This window comes from Euprymna scolopes, chromosome 22 (assembly GCF_053919585.1).
Source record: "Euprymna scolopes isolate OS-2025 chromosome 22, ASM5391958v1, whole genome shotgun sequence".
NCBI lineage: Eukaryota > Metazoa > Mollusca > Cephalopoda > Sepiida > Sepiolidae > Euprymna > Euprymna scolopes.
In genome coordinates this window covers 32,949,565-32,966,942 of record NC_136503.1, presented here as the reverse complement: position 1 = coordinate 32,966,942, position 17,378 = coordinate 32,949,565, and the positions used below count along the sequence as shown (strand labels likewise).

Below are 17,378 nucleotides of genomic sequence, written 5' to 3'. Positions count from 1 at the left end.
TGCTTGGATGGGTTTATCTGTTTGTATGTCCATGTTCCATAGGATTTTGTGATTCACGTTTTCAAGTACTATTGCCGGCTTATATTTGTACGATTTTCTGTGCGTTCGAGATGCAGTTGTTTGTTTAATTCCCAGTGTACTACCCTCCCACTTAGTCGTGCATGTTCTTATATTCCTTCTGGGCCAGTTTGCTGCATTTACTTATTATATAGTCTATCGTCTCGTCTCTTTGTACACACAGTCTGCATTTGCTGTTTTCTTGTGTTTTGTCGATCTTTGCTTTAATGTGGTTGGTTCTTATCGAGTTGTCTTGTGCTGCAGTTATTAAAGTTTCAGTTTCTCAGTTAACGTGTCCTTTTTACATCCATGTCCAAGTTTTTTCGTTATTCTCATCTTTTGTCATTCTTATGAATCTTTCGTGTAGATTTTCTCTTTCCTTTTTTCTTTTCTCGTCTTATCCTTATAAAATGTATGAATGGTTTTAAGAAAAGTGTATTAAAAAATGGAGATTAAATTAAAAAAAAAGAAAGGCGCCGTTGTAAAATGCTTTTATGGTTGTCAACGGGTGAAAGTAGATTTATTTGTAAGAAATTGCGTTAAAATAACTTAAACGTAATACGGAAATGAACAACGTAAAAAAAATGCAGAAAGTATTAACAATTGTTTATTTTGGATAATCTAAACGCGAAAACATAAATTGGGACGGTAAAAACGTACATAGTAAAACAATACCTTTTATTGTCGTGTTAATTATTTATTTGAAACGCAATTTAAAAAAAACATATTTTCCGGGTAATTTATTTATGTTGGTAGTGTAGAAGAAAATGTATGAATAGTTTTAAGAAAAGTGTATTAAAAAATGGAGAATAAATTAAAAAAAATGGAAGGCGGTGGGTAAATCGCAGTTGTAAATCGTTCTTATGGTTTTCAACGGGTCAAAGTTTATTTATTTGTAAGAAAATTGCGACAGTATAGTTGTAATACAGAATAGTTTCAAAATATCCCCACCCTTCCGATGTTTAATAATAATTTCTAAATAATAACGTTAATATTTCAGGTCAAATTCTAATAGTAACGTTAATATTTCAGGTCAAATTCTGCGAAAGTAGCGATTTATTTTTATTTGTTCACGCTGTTATGGGTGTATGTTAATGTACGCATGCGCAATCAGGAGTCGTAAAACGGGTGATGGGTTACAAAACCCGTTACAAGGTCATTTGAGTTTTATCATTGTATAGATTATTATAATTATTATTATTATTATTATTATTATTATTATTATTATTATTATTATTATTATTGTTGTTGTTGTTGTTGTTGTTGTTGTTATTATTATTATTATAATAATAATAATAATAATAATAATAATAATAATAATAATAATAATATACATAGGAGTCATCACTTATCAAGGCCTTTAAAGATAAGGGTTAACGAATGTATTTTTAGAAAACTTGTTATTTATATTTTATTTCAATCTTATTTAACAATACAAGTTGTGTTATAGACATTCTTTCGATTTTGAACTACTCCTTTGTTAAAATAATTATTACAAAGTCTACGTTTAATAGTATTTTCTGGGTGTTTCATTTTTTTACATGATATAATTAATAGTATTTTTTTCTTTCGGCTTTTCTGTTGTATTATCATTAAGAACTTGAAAGATTTGTTGATGCTAAGAATAGCTGTCTGCGTACTTTCATGTCATTCATTATTGTTCAGCTGGGAATATGATTGTTATACTCATTAACATCAAATGTACGTTCAAAGATTGTTACTGATGAAACGGAGTAATTGATAACACACACAAGCAACTAAACGATAACAGCTGCAGCACAAATCATCACATGATGGACGTCACCCCATGAAACCTTTTTTTATTCGGATTGTACAATTGGCAATCCGGATTGAAATTACATTCATTGATTGCTGTAGAGAATGGACGATGGATAGTCGTCAAGTGGACTGTGACTTCCACATATAAGAAGACTTATTTATAGTGTGCTGGCCTCTTTTATTTACAAATAAGTCACCACTTATTAAGGCACGGAGCTCCCTCGAGGATAAGGGCTACTAAGGGTACGGTAGTCAATAGAAAAATATCGTAGTAATCGTTAGTAGTGGAAATTTGGTAAATTAGATTACTTAAGGGAATGGTTTATCAAAAACTTGTTTACGTTGAACTTGAAGACGACCATATTGTAGTCAACTGGAAAGTAGGAAAATGGAATGGAGTTCCACAAGCGTGCAGTTCATTAGAAAGAAGCTTTGTTCAAGGAGTCTACATTTAGGTTTAGACACAGATAAAGAGTAGGGGAAATTATTTATAGTGGTTTCAGCTAGACGAGTGTTTTGTGAAAGTCAGGCAAAGAGGGGATAGATTGCAGCTCAGACTTGTCATAAAAATCGCGATAAAGCAGAGACGGGCTCGCAATGTCTCTTTTGTTGGAAAGAAATTTCGGGGAAAGAGAAAAAGCATCTTCCACCAGGCTAGGATGTCTATTTTGAACTCTGTCAAGGCAGGATAAGCTGCGTCTGGCAGCTCCTGTCCAAATTTTGTAACAGTACTCCATCCTTGGACGAACTTTGCTCTTATAGAGGTGGAGAATTGCATCAGCAATGAGATCTCTACTGGAGCGGTAGAACGATCCCACAATTTTTCCAGCAGCTTGTGAAACGGTTTTGATGTACGTGTTCCATCTCAAACTAAGAGTAAAGGTCAGACCCAGAAGATTGTCAAAACATGAAGCCTTCCCATTTCAATTGATTCTGGACGTGAATCAGAACGTTTATGATCTAAAAACAGAAGTTTGGTTTTAAATGCATTCAAATTAATCAGCCACCTCTTTCCACATTGCATCACGTGATCAAGATCAGAGGAGAGGGAATCAGAGAGAACTGGGTCATTTATGGCATTTGAAGAGTTGCCACAGATGGCAGTGTCCTCAGCATAATTGTCTACAAATGATCTTAGGATGTGATTTTGGAGATCATTGATGCAGATCAGGAAGAAAGTTAGTCCCGGGATGGGCCTCTGAGGGCTCCAGCATTATTACTGTAAGTTTCCGGTTTCTGTATATAAGTCACTACTCTTATGAACATGGTAGAAACGATTTAATAATTGAAAAGACATTTCCAACTACATCGTAGCTCGAGATTTTGTGAAGTAGACATTTATACCATACCCTACCAAAAACCTTGATATGTCAAGAGCAATTGCCCTAGAAAGGAAGGCTGCGTCTAGAGATTCGCTAATCTTATGAGATATAACTTAGCACATCTGCTGTTGATCTAACAGAACGTAAACCATACTGCATATCACTAAAAAGGTTATTTTTGCTGAGGTGGTTGACTACTTCTCTATTTAACACAGATTCCAGCAATTTACTCATGACGCACAGGAGGTTGAGTGGTCTGTGCTTAGAGGGAAATGACCGATCACATGAATTTTTAAATACAGACATACTGATGAAGTTTTCAAGGGCGTTGGGAAGCAATTCTCATATAGATAACGCTTAAACAGTTTTGTAAGTATAGAAGCTTGTTCAGGATGAAGCTATCTAAGCACTATAATAGGAATGCTGTCAGGGCACGTGGCTATACTAGATTCGAGGTTTTTGATCAGCTTGGTAACATCACGCACAAATATTTGTATGTTGAATAGCGTGTTTTCAGACACAAGAGAAAACACGTTGGTTGGGGGACGGCCCCGATAGAATTAGCTGCAAAGTTCTCTTTTTGAATTCCCTTAAATCTTTAACATACTATTCCTCGTTGGCTGTTTATCCAATGGATAATGCTGTGCATGTAGATCCTGCCGATGCTGTCAAAATAGGAACCATCATAAGTTTCTGGGTAGATTTGCTTTGTCTAGCCTCTTAGGTCTGGGAGAGCCAGCATGTTTCCACTGGGAACTTTGTCGCTTGATGTCTGGGTCATAGCAGTAGAGTCAGCTTTATTGCAGGTCATCAGACCATCAACAACAGCAGGCTCTGAATTGATCAGCTCGACGATCTCCCTGCTGCCATGACAACGTCTTTCTTTCTGATCTTCTCTGACACCCCTTGAGGCAAACTTCGCACAAATATCCAGCATCTTCAGTTGCTCGCGAATAATTGTGTATGGTTCCCACACTGATATCAAACTGTGCACTTATTGTTTCTATAGACACACGATGGTGCTTAGTCATGAATTTTTTTTATTTGACTAATCAACTCTGGTGTTCTGACTTCCTTACTACTCTCATCGTCCTTCACAAACCCTCTGCCTTCCATAGACATCTCTAGACTGATACTCGATTCATGCAAAATCGGTCAAAAGCATTCAGTATGTTTATGTGTCATTTGTTTAAGTTTAAAACAGAATTTTTGTGCATATCGTTCTTTTAAATTGTCTTCACGTCCCGATAGCATTTTTGAAATTCTACCAGCTGTTATACTCAGGCTTTAGTCTTGGTGTATTCCAATTTCTGTTGTAACTATGCATTTGAACCTGAAAGCAAAACATTGGCCAGTCATCTCATAAGCTATATAGACATAACATACTGAAATTTTAAGAGTCTACGACAGTTTTAAATGCTTGTACAAAAAGTCTGGAATGTTATTGAAAGCATATCGTAAATCGTGTTTTTACGCAGCTAAGTCGCGGCTTATCGAGCATGAATTCTGATTGTAAGGACAAGGAAAATATTCACCGTTTTTATACAGTTTTTTCGGCACCTGACCGATTAGTGGTACCAGATTTTGTGCATAAAGAGACGAAAGTGTGTTTATTTATGCTATATTACCAAAACTGTTTAAATATTACACGTTAGAAGGATACTAAACCATAAACAGGTGCCTGGGAGATGAAAAGGTTTTGTGACAAAGGTCTTTGACACACTCACACAATATGAATTCTATGGGACCTTCCAGAAGCTGTTGGAACTGTATAACAAGTGCATTGCAGCCAAAGGAGATTACTTCGAAGGAGACTAGAGTTTCATGTGTGTACTCTCAATAAAAAATTCTGGAAACTTATTAAAGGCATCTCGTAATTAGTTGTTTGGAGTGATGGTAGCTAGATGGTGTTTGCTGGAAATGTGAAGAATCAGAGAGTGGAACTCATTCGAGCAATTACCATGGAAATGACGAATAAGTAACGAAACCCTCTTCTAATTTTCTGTCAAAGAAAATATCATTCCCTTATTCGACTGCGAAGCTGAATATTCCATTCGTAAAAAATAACCTTGTGCCGCAATTCATTATCGTAGGAGGGCAAATTAATATAAAAACGATACTGAAAGAGTTACCGGACCGGATATGAAATCAGTCCAAATTTATTTTTATGTACATAACACTAAGTAATTCCGTAATTTATTGGCTAGACAGAAGCAAATATCGATCTGTTAGATGCAACAATATTAGGGTTAAACTCCGAGAATTTGAAGAACATTTTTGTATATTAGACATAGGATAATTGAACAATTTATATACTTACCCACGCCCCCTTGGTTGAGATCATAGTAAGTTGCTTCTCGAATGAACACGGGTTTTTCAACGATCTCCTAAATAATTAAAAGAATAGCAATTTATTCATAATATAATAAATAGATACAATTAATTTTCTTAATACACGTTATGCAAAATATTAGAGATTAACTATTTCTCTACATATAAAAGTGACCTTGTCTGTCCGTGTGAAGAAAGGCCTCTACCAAACTCCTCTGTGAATTTTGGATTTACGTACTTGAAACTTGATATATAGGACTTTTGAGTGTGTGAAACAAATACGATTATGGTTTTAGCCGATAAAAATAACTGCTAAAGGGTAACATTTGACAAAAAAAAATGGAACTTGCAAGCTTACGTTTATCAAACATGTTCTTTCTACGCATGCGTAAATATACATTTATATCCTTAAACACGTTATTGTTTTAAGTTTTTGTATGCGTATGGATTTTAGACGGAAAAAATAAGGATGGAGCGCTAAATGCTTTGGTTTTGATTCTAGCCAATAGCATACAAGTCATATTTTTTAAAACTTAAAACATTTTTTACTGTATATTAGGTACAATATAATAATCAATGGAGTATTGGCCTTATAATAAAATAAATAAAATACACGAAACCTGCATGAATTAAAATATCATATTAAGCGTATTTTACGACCTGGCGTGGTAACTACTATATATTGGGTACAATATAATACTTAATAGAAAATTGGCTTTGTAATAAGTATAAATCTTCATAAATTAAAATATCATATTGAAGCATATTTTATGACCGGACGACGTTGTCGGCTTTCTAGTATATATATATATATATATATATATATATATATATATATATATATATATATATAAACAAATGCTATATATATATATATATATATATATATATATATATATAAACAAAATATATTAAACAATTGCGATATATATATGTATGTGTGTGTGTGTGTGTTATTGGGAAAATACGCTTTTTTATTTATATTTAACCCTTTCTGTATACAAGAGCATATATAAAAAATATAGCCATATCGTTACATTCCCAGTTCCAATGTTTTATTTAATCTTACTATTCAATTCTTTCAGCATATCAAAGTTTCCTTACAACATTTTATAGACCTGTTTCTTTACGCAGAAACAATCAGTATGTTATATATTCGCCGCAGCCGGTCGTCTGATGCACTTTTCAGTTTACAATGTCTTAAAATCAATTTTTGTCACTCTCTTGATATACACACTTGACAGCGAAACAAAACACACCCAACTGGGTTATAAAATATTTATTTAAATGACGACCTTTTCGATTTCAGTATGACAATTGTAACATAAGTGAAGGCGCGTGGCGTGGGTGTATCTGCATGGAAGTGAAAAATAATTTGTCGTTTGTCTTGCCGTGGTTGCTACTCTCTGCTCCCCGTTGTCTGCTGCTTCTATTTAATTGACACAGAAAAAAAAATTCCATCACACATTGTCCTGAAATGTCGGTCAATCCCGCTGATCTAATCTCCGAGGGTTCTACCTCTCTCTATTTTAACCGTTAACGTCCTTCTCAAGGCATCCGTATCAAGGAGTTGGCCGACTTTCCTGCCAAATATTACACTTTTCCTCCTCTTCTTATTTAAAAAAGTATTTTATATATTTATTTTCATTATTTCACACACCTTTCTTTTCATGAAATACAAAAAATAATATAATTCAATTGAATTAACAAAAAATGTCTCGGCTACACAATAGTTACCAAAAGTATGTTTTTTAGTCCATTGTACTGTCTCGTATGGATTTAAGGATAAATTAACGGGCGATACTGCTGTCATATCTGGGCAGGAGCTGCTAAAAACAGCCTATCCTGCCTTGACAGAGTACAAAGTAGACTTCGTGGCTTAGAGAGGGATGCTTTTCTCTTCCCTGCAACCTCTCTCCCACAGAAGAGACGTTGCGAGCCTATCTTTCTTTTATCGTTATTACCATGGTAGGTGCTCTTCTGAACTCCAATCTCTGGTCGCCCCCTCTCCAATCTTTCACGATGAACACCCCTCTAGCTGAAACCATTGTCAAAAATTTTCCCCACTCTTTATCTGTGCCTAAATCAAAACGTAGATTCCATGAACAAAGCTTCTTTCTTAGAACTGCACGCCTGTGGAACTCTCTACCGCTTGCCTGTTTTCCTCCTTACTTCAAGATGGATTTCCTCAAGTTCAACATAAACAAATTCCTGATGAACCGCCCCCTTAAGTAATGACATTTTATCAAATCTCCAATACTAATGAATACTGCGACACTATCCCGTTGAATACTGTACACAAAATAACCCTTATCCCCGAGTGGCTTCTGGGCCTTGATAAGTGGTGACCTTTATGTAAAAAAAAAAATCTGTCCATGTTCATGAATCATTTTTTTTTTCTTTTATTTATTTTTTTTTTTCAGTTCTCTGAATATTTTTCTCTAAAGTTTTACGCATTATTTCACTTTTTTTTTCATGTACATTAAGTTTTATAATTGACAAAATCCAATTTCGCACACAGAATAATTCCTTTTTTTTTTCCTGGAGATAAATGTTCACTATTATTAAATTGGCATCGGGAAAATGGCATCCAATAGCACCATGCGTTCTTCCTCTTAGTTAATTTCGTTAAATTGTAACTGCTTACCATTTCACATACTATGTGTCATTCGTACATGGACAACGGAATAAGATTGTTTCTTTTTATTTTAGATCGGAGCTTCATAGCTTGACTAAAAACAGAATATAGTCCTTACCCATTCTAAACAACTACCTTTCTCCGAATCCTTTTTCATTTTCTTTCTCTCTCTCTCTCTCTCTCTCTCTCTCTCTCTCTCTCTCTCTCTCTCTCCCTCTCTCTTTCCGTGCTAATCCTATTTATTTTTAGCTGGGCCCTTCTTTCTAACGTATCCGCAAATAACACAAACGAAGGATGATTTGCCCTTAAGTCAATAGCTTGTTGCAACGTTATGCTACGTGTCCCTGATTTTCTCTCCATCAAAGCTACGTCATCTTCCTCATCTGACCTTTACCGTTGATGTCGACGCTTCTGCATTGGAAAATCAGCCCATGCCTCGCTGACTGATTCGTTACCTGATTCGCTTGATTCCCTTGGAGCAGCTAATGGACTTTTTCCTAACAGTCTCTCTGTGCGGGGAATGTCCCATTCCCTAAAAAGACGCTGTCCGGAGATATTCAGCATGCACTTTTGTCACAGAATCCGTTAATTGATCCCTAATTCCATACGAGATAGTTCCTGTTTTTTATATAATTTTTCTATAAGTACATTTATATGTTAATATTGCATTTTTCTTGCGTATACTCATAAAAAACTAAGATGGCTGCATAAATAAATGTACGGTTATAATTCTTCTATAGATTGCTTTTCAGAGTATGGTCATGTCCATTGCATTCTAAGTATAATTTTTGGTTTTTCTGATGAGTGGAAAATCCAGTAAAAAAAAAAAAACTTTTAAAATGCTGCAAAGAAACATACATTTGAAAATATTTATTAATTTTTGCCCAAAACACATTAAAATTTCATTAAAATCAAAGTCGTCTTAATTTTCACGGCGGGTTTCCCCACACCTTTTGATCCTTTACCCCAAACAAAATATAACCTATATTACTCACTCTTATACCGAATAGCTTTGCTTCCGGATTAATAATGACCGTTTAATTAGCTCACAAATAAATAATGTACATACATATAACCTATATAGCAATATAAACTAAGATGTGTGTATGCGTGTTTATAGAACGCACTGATATGTGGCGTGAAGAGAAATCTGTAATAACCTGTAATAACAGTGTTGATAAATACTTACTGGCATTTGGTTTTGAATAGTATGAGTTTTCCCCTGACAAAAATAGCTAGAACATAAATGGAACAAGAGAACCAGCAGCAGCAGCAACAGGTTCAGCTATCGTCTTAATCGACTTTACAGACACGGTACTTTTTTCTTACATGCAATGTAATAACGTTATAGCTCACTGGTAAATTATCTTATTACCCTGCCTCCCCACCGGGAATAGATGCGACGAATATGTTTATCACCATCATTTTACCGATACAAGAGTTGCTCATGCCTTTGAAGTGTTCATTAATTGTAATTAATCGAACTGTTGTGCTCTCATTGAAAATCCATCACTCTCTCTCTCTCTTTCTTTCTTTTTCTCTATTCTCTTTCCCTTCAGCCGAGAATGCGATTGAAACCAAAGACCTATGTCAAGATTAAATACATTTTTTTTCGCCTACAATGGGGAATCCGTTGGACTGTATTAGTAAGCATTACTTTATTATTACAAACTTATTGTGATGCCGTCATATTTTAACTTAGACATTATAGAGATGAAAAGATAAGAATAAAAACAATGCGATTCAATGCTGAGAGCAGATAACATTCGAGTTGCCTGCTAGCGTCCCACCACCCTCAAAAAGCCAGGCAAAGTGTAAGATGAAAATCTAGATCTACTTTTGTATCTAAAAACCGGCCAGATAGGTAAATTATGACACGCGGTTATTGTTTCATCGCAAACTGCTGCCTCAAGCAAATGACCAAACTACTACATGCGTCTACAGCAAATTGTAACTATTATCTGTTCGTTATGTTTTTCTTTATTTTTTCACGGGAGTCATCACTTATCAAGGTCCGGAGGCCACTCGAGGATAAAGTTTAATAAGTGTATTGTATAAGTGTACGTTAGTGTAACGGGGCAATTTCTTATTAATCGTTAGTAGTTGAAATTTAGTAAATTGGATCACCTAAGGGGGACAGTTCATCAAGAATTTGCTTACGTTGGACTTGAAGACGACCATATTGTAGTCAGCAAGAAAGAGGGGAAACAGAAGAAGGTTCCACGGGCGCGCATTTCTAAGAGAGAAGCTTTGTTCATGGAATCTACGTTTACGTTTAGGCATAGATAAAGCTATTTTACAGATAGACGAGGGTTTTTCGTGAAAGTTTTGTAAGAGGGGCCTGGTTAGGATTAGGGTTAGGAGCTCTTTGTTTAATAATCGTCTCAAATAATTATTTAAAAAATACAATTGCACAGAATATATATGAATAGATATTAGTAATAGAATACTCGCTGAATCCGTGAAACTAGCACTTCTTCTTCTTCTTCTTCTTCTTCTTCTTCTTCTTCTTATTATTATTATTATTATTATTATTATTATTATTATTATTATCATTATTATTATTGTTATTATTATTATCATTATTACTATTAATGTAATTATTATTATTAATGTTATTATTATTAATGTTATTATTAATGCTAATATTATTAATCTTAATATTATTATTGTTATTATTATTATTAATGTTATTATTATAATTATTATTATTATTGTTATCATTATTATTACTATTAATGTTATTATTATCAATGTTATTATTATTATTATTATTAATGTTATTATTATTATTATTAATATTGTTATTATTATTATTATTAATGTCATCATCATCATCATCATCATCATCATCATCATCATCATCGCTCTGTCCGTTTTCATGCTGTGCATCCCTAAAAGTGGAATATTCCAAATAAACCTTTTGAATTAAAATATAAAAAAAAATTGGTGTTGCTGTGAGGCAAAGCTAATAAAAATGATTTGTCTTTCTTTGCCTTTTGGCTAAGATCAAAGCGTAGTATCTGTTCTTCAGGTGCTACATTTCAATTTCTTCTCTCTCAGTGGAAGAGAAATCCTTTACGATTAAGACACTTTTTTTTCTCCACGTAAAAAAACGGCCCCGGTGTCTAAATCTGTCCCATGGGGAGGCATTGTGAATAGGTACTATGTTTAATGTAACAAAGTTGTAATATTAAAAAAGTAGCTGGAAAAAGTTATTTCTGATTTAATTACAAAATGCCCTGGAAATGTCACGTCTGATTAATTATAAAATGCCATGGAAAATGTCCATTCTGATTTTTTTTGTTTACAAGGGCGGAATTGGACATAAGGTCGGTTATAAATTTAGGGGAAAGCCAGCTCCCCAAAAGGGACACTCTGGTCAATAACAAAATTAAAAATTGTATCAGTAATGAAGGATTTCTCCTCCATTAGCCAAGACCAAAAAAGGGGGGATTTAAGTCACTGGAATGCTGAAACTGATACTGCACTCAGAAATTCATGTTGAAGCAATGGTTGCCTAATCCGTCACCGTTTTAATGTGTTTATGTATTACTTTCGAAAAACTGCTGAAACAGTTTATGATTTAAACATTACTTTACTTCAAGTATATTTTAAGCAGTGGGTTACGGGATATAAAGTCAGTCCCGGAAATTACTCAAACCGTTTACGATTTCAACATTGCTTTATTTCATGAACATTTTTAAATCAGTCCAGTAATTGGGTGAAACAATTTAAGCATTACACATTACTTTATTTAATGTATATTTTTAACATTTGGGGTGGGAAATATGAAGCCGGTTCCGGAAATGGCTGCAACCATTTACGTTTTGGACATTACTTTATTTAACGTATATTTTTAACAGTAGGATGGGAGATAAGAATCGGTACCGGAAATGGCTGAAAAGTTTACGATTTATACATTACTTTATTTCATGTATATTTTCAACAGTGGGTTGGGGATTATAAGTCAGTTCCAGAAATGGCTGAAACAGTTTACTATTTAGACATTATATTATTTCATATATATTTTTTAGCAGTGGCTTCGGGATATAAAGTCGGTCCTGGAAATGGCTGCAACAGCTTACTATTTAGACATTACATTATTTCATGTATATTTTTAGCAGTGGGTTGGGGATATAAAGTCAGTCCCGGAAATGGCTGAAACAGTTTACGATTAAAGCATTACTTTATTTCATGTATATTTTCTAACAATGGGGTTGCGGATATGAAGTCAGTCCCGGGATTGAATGAGATGTGCAAATATATACTATCAGAAAGCGTTGCCCAGTATTGAATGAGATAGGTGGAAAACATATAGTAGCAAAATACCCAGCATCGCCCGGGATAGAATCAGATAGGTCAATAATATATATTAGCAGAATATGCCGCGTCACCCGGGATTGGATAAGATAGGTGAAACATATATACTATGAGAATACCCAGAATTGATTGATTTGTTTGTAATGAAATAATCAGCCCAGGCAATAAATCAAAGTTATTATTTAAGTAAGGGGAAGCGGCATAGTGGGTTAAAGTTATGAAAATTATTGTCAAAATTAGTAACATATCCAAGAATTATGAAAAAATGATGAAATGTGAGTTACTTGATTAGTGTGTTTGAAATGATATAATAAACCCAGACAATATATCAAATATATTATATAAGTAGGAGGGAGAGGCATAATGTGGGTTTTTAATTATAAAAATTATTGTCGAAATTAATAACACATTCAGGCTTATGAACAACGATATGTGAGTTAATCGATTGTGTGTTTATAATAAAATAATCAGCCCAGAAAATATATCAAAGTAATTACGTTAGTAAGAGAGGGCGATAAGGATGGTTTAAATTATGAAAAATAATTGTCAAAATTAGTAATATATCCAAGAATTACGAAAAATGACGAAATGTGATTTAATTTATTGGTGTGTTTATAATAAAATAATCAGCCTCCTAGACAATATATCAAAGTTATTATATACGTAAAGGGGAAGGAGATAAGTAGGGCTTAAATTAAGAAATATTATTGCCGAAATTAGTAACATATCCAAGAATTACGAAAAAATGATGAAATATTAGATAATTTATTGGTGTGTTTGTAAGGAAATAATCAGCCTAGACAATATATCAAAGTTATTATTTAGTAAAGAGGGAAGGGCGAAAATGTGGGTTAAAATAATGAAATATGATTGTCGAAATAAACAACATATCCAAGAATTATAAAAAATGATTAAATGTGATTTCATGCATTATTTCAAAGTTATTATTTTATTAAGGACGGGGCGAGAATGTGGATATAAATTATGAAAGCTGATTGTCGAAATTAGTAACATATCCACGAATTATGAAAAATGATGAAATGGAGGTTGATTGATTAGTGTTTGTAATGAAATAATCAGCCCAGCAAATGTATCAAAGCTATTATTTTAGTAAGGTTGTGCGACAACGTTGGTTTAAATTATAAAAAATATTGTCGAAATTAGTAACATATCCAAGAATTACGAAAAATGATGAAATGTGAGTTGATTGATGTGTGTGTTTGTAATGAAATAATCAGCCTAGACAATATATCAAACTTTTTATTTTAGTAAGGTGTCCGATATGGTGAGTTTAAATGATGAAACATTGTCAAAATTAGTACCATATCCAAGAATTATTAAAAATGATGAAATGTGAGTTAATTGATAGCTGTGTTTTTTAATAAAATAATCAGCCAATACAATATATTAAATTTAATATTTTAGTAAAGGGAGGGGCGATAATGTGGGGTAAAATTATGAAAAATTATTGATATAGTAACATATTCAATTATTGACATAGTAACATATTCAATAATTATGAAAAATGATAAAATGTGAGTTAATTGACCGGTGTATTTGTAATGAAATAATCAGCCCAGAAAATATATCAAAGTTATTATTTTAGTAAGGGTGCGATACAGTTTTAATAAAAAAGTAGAATAATATGATTGTGCCTTCATTCATGCTGAACAGAACGCTCACAGCAATCCCAGCAACAATATATTACATATGAAAAATGCTGCTGTGGAATTTCCATAGGTCCCGCTAGTTATTATTATTGGCTCACCTGAAGCTTTCACACGAGTCAGCAAACGATCTGATTGGAGATCTGTGGTGTTCTATGGAAGCTGAGTGACAACAAGTCTCCCCAGACGTCCAGCTCTCTCCTCCTTCGATAGCATTTGCAAATAAATTTGCATCCTAGCAACAGCCTCTTACCATTGGATTTTCGCTGGCAGTGGCCATTGGTTTATACTGGAATTTGAGTGGCACTAATCCTCCCCCAAGATCCCAGTTCTCTTCGCACTTGTCCAGCGGAGGTCTGGTCAGTGCTCCCTCCTCGGTCTTTCTATCCTCCTTGACCTTTCTCTGCTCTTTGTTATCACTTTTTTTTTTGGGGGGGGGGGCGGTGGTGAAACAATTGAGAGGTGCATCGTGGGGGGTGTAGAACATGTAGATCTGCAGCTTCAGTGTTCTTCATTCCCTGTAATGCTTCTTCGTTATATTGTCTTGTGTTATTCTCCGCATTCAAGGGTTTTCCTTAATATTTCAGCCGTTAAAAATGTTTTCCTTAATATTTCATTCTAAATTGTATCTTCTAATTCATCTTCTTGACTCCACTCTTTCTTATTGTTTGTTTCAAAGGTTTTCAAGATTGTTCTTAGTACTTCTATTATTATTGATGTTACATCAGTGGAACTCTCTTCCGTCTGCCTGTTTCCCACCTGTCTACAACTTGGATATCTTCAAGTCCAACAAAAACAAATTCCTAATGAACCGCCCCCTTAAGTAAGGTACTTTATCAAATCTCCAATACTAACGATTACTACGATACTATCCCATTGATTGCTGTACACGCAATAACCCGTATCCCCGAGTGGTTTCCGGGCCTTGATATATGGTGACATCCATGTAAAAAGAAGTTCTCTTGCCAGTTTCGCGTATTTGATTCGCTTCTCCGTCTCCTTGATGTTCAACCTGTGGTCTGTTGAAACGACGAAATCTTCGATGTGGTAGGACGTTCCCCTCTTGTCAATTATTATAAAACTAGGTCTTTTTGATCGGATGGCGTTATCTGCTTTTACCTCCACACCCGATAGGATTTTGTGATTTTCGTTTACAAATACTGCTGCTGGTTAGTGTTTGTACCATTTATTGAGTGTTTAAGATGTAGTTGTTTGCATACTTCCCTCTGAATTGCCTTCTCCACTTGATCGTATATAATCATATATTCTTTTGGATTTTTTTTTTTTGCTTCATTCACTTATTATGTGGTTTATCATTTCGTCTTTCTGCTAATAGAGTCTGTATTTGCGGTTTTCTCGTCTTTGCTTTGATATAGTTAGTTGCAATCACATTATGTTGAGCAGATGTTAATAGGAATTCAGTTTCTCTAGCTATCCTTTCATAACCATGTCCAAGTGTTTTCGTGAGTCTCATCTTTTGTTATCCTCATGGATCATCCGCATAGCTTTTTCTGTTCCAATTTTTCTTTTCCCGTATCATCCGCCGCCTCTATATTCTTTATCTTGTTTATTTTCACAGTGTATCTTGCTTCAGTGATTGTTCTATATTTTGTATTTTCCTAGTTCTTTTTTTGTGGTATTGACACAGTCTCATATAAAAACCACGCCCTTTCCCCCGTCTTTCCTTTTCACGTAGAGGCTGTCATTATCATCCCTGGGGTGGAATGCATTATTCGTGGTCATAGGTTTTCTGGTCGCGATGCCTTAGTTCTTTTGTCCAGTCGGACGGTTTGCAGTATCTTTGAAGTGATACTATTCATATGTTTATAGCTTTTATTAGTTTTTTTCATAAAGTTTAATTTATAGGAATTTTCTTGTTTTCCTTAGATATTATTTTCGATTTTTTTATTTTATTTCTGTTGATGGTGCCGACTTTCAAAACTCCCAAATATAAATGCTATGTTTGTCTAGTGTGCTGATCTCTGCTTGGTTGGATGGTTCCATACTTTCCACTGATTCTAGTTTTCCTCTTTATTTAACTACTAATGCGCACTTTTCAATGCCAAATTCTATTCGGATATTCTGGCTTAAGTTTCTGATTATGTTTATTGGCGTCTCTAGTTCTCTTTTGTTTCTTGCAAAACGTTTCAGATCGTCCATGTATATTAGTTAGTTCATTCTTTAATCTGTATTTGTAAAATTGTATTTAGTTGTGCATTTCCTTAGTATATTGTTGAAGAGCATCATGACTATGATAAACAGTAGTGGTGATAGAAAATCTCTTGGAAGTTACTTCTTTGTATTTTTATCTCAGTGATAAGCTGTCAGTTCAAGTCTACATGTTCCAATTGCATTTCCCATAAAGTTGCAGCGTATTTTATATTATTATTATTATTATTATTATTATTATTATTATTATAATTGTTATAATTATTATTGTTGTTATTATTATTATCGTTATTATTATTATTGTTATTATTATTGTTATCATTATTGTTATTATTATTATTATGATTATTATTATTATTGTTAGTATGATCATTGTCACTATTATTATTATTACTGTTATATATTATCAAGACTTCTATTATTATTGTTATGATTATTATTGTTATTATTAATGCTATCATTATTGTTATTATTTTTGTTATTATTTTTATTGTGATTATTAATATTATTATTGTTAGTATTACTATTTGTATTATTATTGTTATTATTATTGTTATTATTATATATTATCAAGCCTTCTATTATTATCATTTTTATTATTAGTAGTAATAGTATTAGTAATAGTAGTATTGTTATTATTATTACTATTGTTATATTATCGTTATTATTATTGTTATTATTGTTATTATTATTATCACTATTATTACTCTTATTATTGTGTTTATCATTGTTATTATTATTACTATTATTAATTTTATTGTTATTATTAATTTTATTGTTATTATTAATATTACTATTATTATTACTATTTTTATTTTTATCATTGTTATTATTATTGTTATTATTATTTTTATTATTTTTATTATTATTGTTATTATTATTATTTTTATTACTATTACTATTATTATTACTATTATTATAATTATTATTAATATTATAATAATTATTATTTTTTTATTATTATAATTATTATAATTATAATTATCATTATTATTTTTATTATTATTATTTTTGTTATTATAATAATTATTATTATTTTAATTATTATTATTATTGTTATTATAATTATTATTATTATAATTATTATTATAA

The 17,378-nt window shown here is 32.9% G+C and overlaps 1 protein-coding gene and 1 pseudogene across 2 annotated transcripts in view; one reads left to right on the top strand and one right to left on the bottom strand.

The window, feature by feature from the left end:
- Window positions 1-17,378, bottom strand: part of LOC145243955 (calpain-9-like) — a 136,873-nt gene that overhangs the window by 101,294 nt on the left and 18,201 nt on the right. For both annotated transcript variants that reach the window (XM_080107082.1, XM_080107083.1), the window contains exon 2: window positions 5,479-5,545. In XM_080107082.1, the coding sequence (XP_079963208.1) occupies window positions 5,479-5,545 (67 nt within the window). The remainder of the gene's footprint in view (window positions 1-5,478; window positions 5,546-17,378) is intronic.
- LOC145244127 (U2 spliceosomal RNA) lies at window positions 11,110-11,225 on the top strand (annotated as a pseudogene).